Source organism: Apteryx mantelli, chromosome 3 (genome assembly GCF_036417845.1).
Source record: "Apteryx mantelli isolate bAptMan1 chromosome 3, bAptMan1.hap1, whole genome shotgun sequence".
In the NCBI taxonomy this organism is placed as follows: Eukaryota; Metazoa; Chordata; class Aves; order Apterygiformes; family Apterygidae; genus Apteryx; species Apteryx mantelli.
In genome coordinates this window covers 123,492,192-123,502,779 of record NC_089980.1, presented here as the reverse complement: position 1 = coordinate 123,502,779, position 10,588 = coordinate 123,492,192, and the positions used below count along the sequence as shown (strand labels likewise).

The 10,588-nt window shown below is 42.1% G+C and overlaps 1 protein-coding gene across 1 annotated transcript; it reads right to left on the bottom strand.

The window, feature by feature from the left end:
- Positions 1-310: 310 nt before the first annotated feature.
- On the bottom strand, positions 311-3,041 carry KCNF1 (potassium voltage-gated channel modifier subfamily F member 1). The gene has a single exon (XM_013955047.2). The coding sequence runs from the start codon at positions 2,370-2,372 to the stop codon at positions 909-911; it is 1,464 nt and encodes a 487-aa protein (XP_013810501.1). The 5' UTR covers positions 2,373-3,041; the 3' UTR covers positions 311-908.
- Between the last annotated feature and the right edge of the window lie 7,547 nt (positions 3,042-10,588).

Sequence of the window (10,588 nt, the reverse complement as noted above, 5' to 3'; positions counted from 1 at the left end):
TCTACACTGACTTTCAAAGAGTTAAAGTTTCTTATTTAGCAAAACCACAGTTTAATTCCTCTATAAACTTCCCTTGCTTTAATAGTAAATTAAAAAAAATTGTAAATTAATTTTCCATTTCAAAAACTACTTGAGTAAAAAGCCTTCCTGAAAGGTCCCTGCAACTATAAATTATTATGCTGTAAGATGTTAGAACAAACATTTATTTCATTTACTTCTTTAAATGCATTGATTTTGTTCCATATCTCTGCCAACAAATAGTTTCAGGTAATGTTTAAAATTGGATTTTTAGTGGAAAGAGGAACAGATACCTATCCAAAAAAATCAACCTGAAATTGCATTTTATTAAAATAAAACCATTCATTGACTGTATTATTCTACACATAGCACATGATCATACTTTTAATACCTCTAGGCTGACACTACTTTAACCTTTTGCTGTAAACCTGAATCCAATACAAGTGAGAGTTTGTGTTACTGTTTTAAGGAACAGTGTTTCTTAACTGCAAAAGCATTGGACACAGCCTAAAAGACGCATTCTTTGTGATGTTCTTCTTCTTTATTATTACAGGTACAGAAATCTGGTTTGGCAATGTTGCACATTCAGATCACTGAACATTTACTGGTCAAGAAGGAATTTGCAGTCTCTAAAATGGTTACAAATGGGTTTTGTCAGGATGCATTCATTATAATCACTCTGATCTCAATGGAGTCCTAATATTTTATTTGGGGTAATAACAGCAAAGTCTTACCAACTGTTGATGAAGATACCATGGGGTTAATTTATATTCACACTGGAAAAGGAAAGCAGTGCTCACTCCCAACACTGACAGATCCCTCGCGTCTTCTCATTAGCTGATTGTCAGGTTGTCCTGATCTATAGCTCAGTGCTGACAACAGCTCCCAGTTTATTTGCAGCTTTGAAGCCTGGTCCTGTAGTGTTTCTGTTCTGAGAGCAGATGAATGAAGGTGTCACTGTGGGAGACTTTTAACCGGCTGCTACAGAAAGAACCCTCCTTGCCTTCCCTCACAAAATCCTCTGGTTCGCTCTTGGTGCTTGCAGCTTTCCCCTCAGCTGAGTTTAGCTCCATCAGCTCCAATTCGTGCTTGGCAGCTGTTTCTAAAACTCTCTGTTTGTTATAATACCTGACAAAGTTGTTAATGATGGGATGGATGGGAAGGGCAATTGCTATCACCCCACAAAGAAAACTGATGGCAGCATTCAGTTTTCCTAGCGTTGTTTTAGGATATATGTCTCCATATCCAACTGTGGTCATGGTGATGATTGCCCACCAAAATGACTGAGGGATGCTTTTAAATAAGGTTTCGGGGTGACTTTGCTCCATGGTATAACCCAGGGCAGAAAAGACAAAGATTCCCACAGCTAAGTACATCAGGAGCAGTCCCAGCTCCTTGAAGCTTCTTTTCAGAGCATATGTTAGAGTCTGGAGCCCTGAGGAGTGCCGTGCAAGCTTGAAAATCCTTGCGATCCTCATGATGCGCAGTGCCTGCACAGCCTGTTGGACATTGCTCAGCTCCATGAGTTTGGCTCCCAAGTGGGTCAAGATCAGGCTGACATAGAAGGGAAGTATTGCTAGCACATCGACAATGTTCATGAAAGACAGAGCAAAATAGAGTTTATTTGGAGAAGAGATTAGTCTAAGCACATACTCCATGGTGAACCAGCCTATACAGGCGGTCTCTATGCTGTCCAGGGTTGGATGCTCCATGCGATTCCCCTCTGGGTCTATGACCTGCAGGTCCGGAATGGTCCCCACACACATCACTATGGAGGAGATCAAAATAAACAGAAAGGACAGGACTGCAATTACTCTAGCTGGGTAGGACGATTCTGGCTTCTCCATGAATTTCCAGATGTATTTTTGGCATCTTTTCCAGCGATTTTCGGAGGCATCTACTCCCAAGTCATCCAGAATCAATTGCACTCTTCGGGCTATTTCTTCCAGTTCCTCCTTTTTTTCACTCAGGTGAGTTTTGCAGCAGTCATCCAAAAATTTAAGATCCACTTTCCAAAATTCCATTTCATTCTTGAAACATATAGGGCATATTCCTTTCTTCATGTGAATTTCTCCAAAGTAGTATACATCAATAATGCATTTGAAAGCATCTGGATCTCTGTCAAAGTAAAACTCCCTTTTTCCAGGATCATAGTCATCGCAGAGGGAGAATATGCTATCATATCCCCCTGATAAACAGTTGACCAGCTCTGCCAGCCGTGTTTCTGGATACTGGTTCAGGTTATCTCCGTAGAACACCTGCCTTACCCCACCAACATTGACTACAATCTCTGCTTCTTCATTTTTTTCTGATACATCAGTATTCACATCTGGGAACCTAGAGTCACCTGCCATTTTAATTGTATTGGATTTTATTTGATTTTTAGCCTGTTGTTTGGCTTCAAAGCTTTGTGTTTTTAATTTCTCATGAAAGCAAATCAGCACAAAGTCATCTATATTACAAATGTTACCAAATTGACTTGGAGTCGTGGTGGGAAAGGTTACAGAAATAAACCTGCAGTCAGGAAAACCTGGTGAGGTATGCAACAAGCTGCGGTGAAAAGACAAGTCATCGGGCTGTTGTGCCTGAAAGCAGGATGTTAGAAAGCTCCAGCAGATTTGAAAGAGAAGAAACCATTTAATAAAACTCACCCCTCTGCTCAGTGCTTGAGAGTCTTTTCAGGTTCCATTCTCTCTCTAAAGTGATATTTATTCACAGGCTGGAAGTCACGGCAGAGAAATAAATCCTGTGCTCTGATTAATTCAAAGTGAAGTGACTGACAGTTCTCAAAGAGACAAGCAGCAGGGTGAGCCCACAGAAAACTGTTGCAGTTTTGTCTTCGATTCCACAGATTTCCCTAGGAAGCTGCTTTTTAGTTTTGTTTTTCTTTCCGTTTTCGTTTTACTTTGAGATCTTCCAGAGTTCATCTGCTGACTCTGTCACACAGTCAGTGCAAGTGTGCAGAGGAGAAACTTGTGCTTGTTTTCCCTTTGCTGTTTCCCAACACAATAGGGAATCCAGGCTGCGAGGAGTTCTTTCCAAGCTGTACCCTCTTCTGGTGAAAGCCAGCAAAGCACCAGCTCTACAGAATATACAGCTCAGCTATTTATATGCCTGCCTACCTGTAAAGTAATCTGTTTTTATAATTTAGTGCACTTTAATGATTTAAAAAAGACCCAATTTTTAAGAATCAACCAGAAAACATAATACAACATAAAGTAATTCAGAGCTGCAGTACAGCTCTTCCATGGGAAAGACTCCCCTATCAATTTCTTTCTGATGGCAGAAGTCAGAGAAAAAATATTGTATTTTAGAATAAATACACAATATAAATCTTGCTTTCAGTGGGACTGGTGCAAGTCTAGAGTAATTCTCTGTCAGGACATTGATTTACTGTAGATTCGTACTAGTGTCTCTGAGAACAGAACAGAGACCGTAAAGTTTTCTTTGCAGCTGTAGAGCAAAACTTCTGCCGCACTTTATGCACGTTTCCCAAAGATCTGTGTGCTTGCTTTTAGCTATGTTTTTTAGATCTGTGGTCAACTGACCCTGGATGTTCAACTATTTTACCTATAATGATTTCTCCCTGAATGCTGCCTTCCATCAATAATGCTTTGTATTCCATCTAGCACTTAACAAATAGGAATAAAATAACAAGTATTTCCTTTTGACTTTGCTTTCTCCAGGTTCCAGAGGTTGACAGACATTTGTTCCATGGACCTTTGCATGCACATGAGCCTATCGCTGTGTCATCTTTGCATTTACTATGCCTCAGTCTGACTATACAGTTCATTGCAGTGGGTTCTAAAGGCCGTGATCCAGCAAAAGCCATAGTTAATTAGTTAATTGTTCCTGGCCACACCAAAATGCTCTATTTAAGTAGTGTTTGGCCTTTTCCAATTTACTGGTCTCTGAAAAGTTTGCAAGTGGAAGGGTGGCGAGGGGCGAATCCAACTGGTAGTTTGCTTCTCTAGGCTCGTGCCCACCTAGGGAGAAAGGGGAGCGCTGTACTCATGCCGGCGGCACCGGTGAGGGGGCTCCAGGGCCACACTGCTCCATGCCAACTCCCTTGCTGGTGTGCCTTCCCCATGGAAACTCTTGGGGATTAGTAAGAGGATACACACTAGACCTTGTCTTGACATGGAGTGTGGACACAGCCTTGAATACCTTACATGCCCCTTTCAGATAACCCATGAGCCTTAGGCATGCACAACCTATGAGTTAAAATCACTGATCTAGGTCCTTTCCAGACCTTCAAATGACCTTCCTTGTCCCTGAGCTCTTGCATGCTTGAGGAGAGTGAAAACATAACAGGGAAGAGGTGAATTTGTGATAGATGAAGACTTGCAAGAAACCTGTGAATTAGCACAAACATTTTCTCTCGTCACACACATCTGTGCACCCACCACTATGACCACAGCTACATAATCTTCTTTGAGTGCCTGAGTTGTGTCACTCATTCCCATGCTACAGAAGAGCAAAGAGGGCAAGGACCAGTAACTACAGGGGTTGGTAGAGATTTATTTTCTACCCTGGCAGAGGAACCTGTGTACCCTGTGGTTTTAATCTTTGCAACCCTCACTTTATTCAAGTGACAGTTCCAGGAAAAAGGGTAAAATCTATCAGACTGCTCCTGTGCCATATCCTTAAACTCTGGAGGTCAGTGCCATCTCTGATGTGTTTCTGAGGATACCACCTAGTGTAGATGTAATACAAGATGTAATTTGAGGTTTTTTCAGGCACTTATATGAGATTTGTGAGGTTTTGGGGACAAGAAAATTACCTTGAAGATGTGGAAAAATCCTACATTGCTGAGGGTTCAGCAATAAATATTTACTCAACCAACCACACACTGGAGTGGGACTTCTTTGCCCACTTTCATGAATGGTGTAGTTTGATTTTAGCACAATAAATTTTAAGATGACAATAGCAGTGACATGCTTGCACAGGTGAAAATGTGGATGGGATTACTGACTACCAGATCTTTAAAATCAAAGTGAGATCTGGGAAAGTTATATTTTAGATGTTGTTGGAGTGCATCTGTGTAGGAAACCAGGTTCTTTAGGTTCTAAGCTCAGATTTTACCACCTCAGACGTATGCTCTCTTTAATCAATGACTCATTACAGTGACCTTTTGACTTTTCTTTAGGTAGCAATAACAAATGAATGTGTGGTCCAGCCTGACCAATACAGAAAGCAGCACTTTCGTTTTCAAAAATGCTTTTTTTTCCCTGCCCTGTAATTTTACAGAAAAAAAAAACACCTTTAAAATAGTCACACAGGATTAGTACATATATCGTTCAGTTTGAAAGGTGAAATCAGTTTCTCTCAAAGATATATTTCAGCACATTTTTAAAGGGCTGGGAAAAAACTATTTTTGAAATGCCAGATCAGTTTTTATGAAGATTTTACTTACTGTGATTGCTAAAATTCTTGTACTTTTTTCTTCCTTGTCTTGCACCTTTTCAGAGTTCTTTACGCCTTTCAATGTGACTGTCAAGTGTTAGTGATCTGGTAGCATTTTAAATCCACTTTTACAAATGTAAATGATCCAAAGAGGGGTCAGGGGAAATCATAATGAATTAAGACCTTGTTTTTGTGGACTAAATGAATGAGACAGGCTCACTTGACAAATGTTTTTTATCAGACTTATCACAGAGCAGCAAATGACAAGAGTGGAATGAATAATTTGGAGCAAATAATTTATTTCACTAATTTAATTCATTTTTGATCCATGAAAAGAGGATTTCTCTGATTTAATAATTTCAGTAGATAATTCTTGTCCTGTAACTCACTTATGAATAGTTTGCTGCAATTATTAGGGATTCTGAATTCAAATTCTGTTGATTTATGTGGATTCAGCAAACAGGTCATGCCATGTCCTGCTCTCTGTTGGAAGCGAGGGAGAGCGGGGAGCTGAATTCTTAGAGACCTTACAAGAAACGGAGCGGGGTTTCTTCCTATGTGGGAGGCTGGGCTCAGGTTGGGTTCAACCACTGCAGCTGAAGGGAAAGCGGCTCCTGGATTGCTGGGCACCTGCCTGCCACAGGCAGCTCCCCAGCCTGAGCAGAGACACCCTGAGATCCCTCCGGGTGGCTCTGACCCAACAGGCTCAGATGCCAATTTTTGGAGTGGCTCATTAGCCACTTTTTTGGAACCGGCCTTAACCACCAGGCTTTAGACCAGATTGGAAGAGGGCCTGCTCCTCTTAAGGTACTGTCTGGTACATAATGCACCCAGGGAGCACAACCAGCCTCGCTGCCTTCGTGGCTGATGTGCCCCCGCTCTGTGGCAGAGCTAAAGGCAGTAGCAGGGTTTGAAGATGAGTAAAGGGGCTGGGTGTCAGCCCTGGGGAGCAACGATCGGGCACTGTGTGGGCAGGGCTGTTAGTGCAGAGGCAGGAGTCAGGCAGCCTCTCCGCAGGAAGTCTGGAGTTTTGGCAGACCTTTGCACCGAAAGCAGTCTCCACTTTCAGGATGTGGGAGTGGGACACTACCTTCTGCCTCTTTCTCCTCCTGGACTGTACAAAGAGTTTAGGGTTGTGTCTACACTTGCAAGTTGAAGCAATTTAGGGCTGCAGGTGCTGGACCATGATTGTCCAAGCTAGAAAAATGTTACAGCGTAACTGCACAGATATGGCCCACACTGACCAGCGTCCTCCTTGGGCAACCCCCAGCAGGATGCGGCAGTCAGGGACCATTCCCAACAGGCACTCTGCAAGTAGTCACCTGTTTTGGAGACAACAAGGACTTCCTAGACTAGGTGGAGACCAGTTGCCACTTGGCCTCAGTGCCCAGAAACATCCTTGAGCACAGGTAAGGCTAGTCTGGACATACCAAGGGGTGCTGAGTCACCTGCTGCCGCTATGCACCTGATTTTTCAGTACTGTGACTTCTAAGGCGGGCACTGTCATGTGGTCCTCAGAGACCTCAGAACTAACAGCAGGTGTGGTGTGATACTCGTTCTTACTCAACATAAACACCCCCCACACTTTTCCTTCTGCTATGCTGTATTTGTTTTTTAAATGACATAGGGTTGGAATTGTGATGCATCTAGCAAGAGATCTCTGCATCTGACATACAACTTACTTTCAGACAGCTGCAAACTATGGAAAGCTGCTCAAGACAAGAACATGTCATTGAAAATGTACCATAGAAAAGTCACTCAGAGACCTAAAGGAGAAAGCAAAAAATATTTGAAATATCTTATTCCTTCTCCTTTCCTTAGTGCTTTATGAGGATAATGCTTTCAGTTTGCTGCATGGGCTACTTTGGTAGCTGTTAGCACAAGTTTCTGTGTGGAAGAAGCACCATATAATTACTTAGTGCCAGTAACAAGAAATGAGAGCAAGATAATCAGGAAGAAAAAAGAGCAATGAACAACATCTTCTTAGGCTTCAGAAAGAGCAGGTCATCCAGAGCAGCTACTCTGGTTACTTTACTGTTGCCAGCTTTAATAAGAGGAACAGAAAAGACTTTGATCTAAGAATTTTTCAGGGTTTCCAAGTCAAAGGTAGCTTGTAGCAGTTAGTTAGATGGCCTTGCATGCCCCATGGGAACATCTAAGCAAACTCTGGCAAATTAATCCAGCTAATGCATTGTGTTGTTTTATTGTTTGTAACTCAGTATTGCAAATCCATTTTTAGATAATATCTTCATTTATCCTTGAAACTCACTGTTTTGGCACTCTGTGAGAAAACATGGCATTATGTTCCCACAGCCACGATGGTTGCCAGCACAGATGCCGGGACGCTTTCCCATTACCAGCACTCCAACCCCATACATTTCTCCTGCGTATCTGGAGGTACCAGCGTGTGACTCACTTTCAATGACAGTAACCCCATGTGTGTGCGAGAGGTGTGTTGTGGGCTTTCAGCATTACCAGGAAAGCTTCCTGACTGCACATGGTAGTGGCTCGTGGTCCCAGCGGTGCCTGGTGGTCTTGTGTGTTCGCAGTGGCCTAATGGAGGGAGTCTGAGTGTGAAACTCGTCCACTGCTGACAGCTATTTCTCTCAATGGGTGAGTCTTTCAAGTCCCTTGATATGGGCTCCATGAAATGCAAAGTGAGTGAAACAAAGACTATATTTTTTAATACATCTGCATGTTTTGTATGACACTTTCTCAATATATCAGGCTTCCTTCAGATCGATATGTAAAAGCAAAATGACTGTGGTCAGAAGCAAGAGGTTATGAATTGTTTGAACCGAGATGAATATCTGGACTATACCAGAATAACTTCTCCTCATGAGCCTGGGGTCTATGTGTCTGTATCTCCAGCATATATGCATATTTCCCCATGACTAATATTTCATATTGAATAAGTCTTTTCTCAGTTTATTTTCCCCTCTCTTAGTCACTTTGGGCCTTTTTTCAAGTTCCGTAGTTGCAAAATTTATATATATGCAGTCAATTTATTATAGCAGATTGATTTCTCAAATCTTTTAATTAATTCCTTATTAAAAGACTGGTAATAGCTTGCTGTAAGTTTTAATTGGCCTTGCTTTCCATTTGACATTATTGAGTCTATTTTCCCATACAATTAAACCTGCCTTAAGTGACCACTCGAGGGACCAACCAAATCTCTGACTTAATGTAAATGGCTTTAAATAAATAAGATGCAGCCTCCACTGCAAGAAACTAACAGCTGGGTTCAAATTAAGCATATTAGTGAGCCATGAATAGGATGTAAGTGGGAGATGCTGTAAAACTTTCAATGGCCTTGTCTTGTTTTCAGAGTCACTGTGCTTTGAGGAAGGATTGGAAGTGTGCTTTCTGCTCTTAAACACTGTCATCAAAAGCTTTTGGCTGTTATTATATCTCCCTTTGAATTTTGTTGCATATACATAGAGAAGAGAAAAACTAGGTGACAAGACTGTTATTACAGTTGCAGAGACAATGACTTAAGGATTGCATTGCTAAGATTTTGCTGGCATTGAGTGTGGCAGTGGTCAAAAAAATTGCATATGTTCCTGTGATTAAGGCATGTATCAAAATGAATATACACAGGGTGGTGGAAAGACATTTGTATGGGTCACCTCTGCTCTGTCATTTCCCAGCTTCTGAGTGTCCTACTCTGCAGCCCTGCTGGTGACTATTAGCATGACTTTCTGCATATTTTCTTGGAGGACCCTGTCACACTGGTGCTACTGGGCAGGCAGCACCTTCCTTGAGGACCCTGCCTACCTCAAGCCTTGCCTTGTCTGGCCAAGTCATGCGATGGACTCCTGGGCATCAGCAGAGAGATGTAAACGTTGCTTGGGCGAGTGCAAGAGGGCTTTTGGCAGTGGCACTGGTTAGGTGAAATGACCAATTCATTTGTTACTGGGCTGGTTTTCGACAAAGATGAATATCCCTGTCGCTGCTTGCTCTTACAGTTCACAACATTGGACCCAAAAGAAAGTCCGAGACCATGCTAGCAGGGTGGGAAGTGGCAATGGGCAGACTGTTTGCTAAGCTTGAAAAGCCAGACATGAGGCCAATTTCAAAGGCCTGTTGTGGCATTGTTTGGTTGAGAGATCACTACACTTTTGATTGAATGTGTTTGCTTTAAAAAAAAGCAACATTGCAGCCCTCTATTGTGTGTGGAGTTTGAATAGTGATTAATAACAGTCTATACAAACTATTGCTCTTGATTCTTTGCAAGGAGAGCACGTGTAATAGTTTAGTGTGTAATATTTCACAATAGAAGAGATTTTTATGTGAACTAATTTTTTTGTTGTGAGGAATCAAAAGAAAGCATATGATCAAATCATTCACAGTAAACATGGTCAAAAGCACTCCTAGCTGTGTGCTCAAAGACGAGGAAAAAATATGAAAGTGTTTTCTAGCCTGAAAAAGCTGTAAAACAAAACAGTACAAAAACACATAGAAAACATTTCATCAGTGTACTGAAACAGTAATAAAGCCTAAAACACTTTCATTGATCCTAGAAAACGTTACAGCACTGAGAATAATATACACTTCAGTGGAGCCTGCAGTTCTCACAGGCTTTTGTAAGTATAGTTATAATTTTCCTTCTTTCAATGAGCATAGAGTGGTATGGGACAAAGGAAAGGAAGGTGCGTAGGCAGTAGCAGAAGCAGAGTTCAGAGCTTCACAAATGTAGTTTTGTCCATGCGGTACCCATGGAAAAGTCCTCTGGACGTTTTACTTCTTAAATCCTGCAGGACTTTGAGTTGTTGCATGACACTCTGGAGCACTGAAGGTTTCCCCCTGTCTCCAGCAAGGTCTTCTACTCCACCAAGCGGGATGGCGTCCCCCAGCCTGCAGGCACTTCAGGCTCACTCTCTCAGCCGCCTGCGGATGACTATCACATCCCAGGCTGTGTCCAGAATGTCAGGTCAAGACTCAAGGAGGCAGTGTTAGCTGGTCAGTGTCCTGCTTGCCCAGCTGGCACTGGATGGAAGCTTGAGCGTGTGCAGATTTGGGGCAATGCAAGTCACTTTTTATCAGTGAACCTTTGCATTGTAGATCAAGCAAAGAGGGAAGTCGAACTTGGTTTCCCATAGCGTCCTAATCCCTGCTTTGAAAACGTATAAGTGACTGTGTTCTTACTCTGCTGACTTTGAAA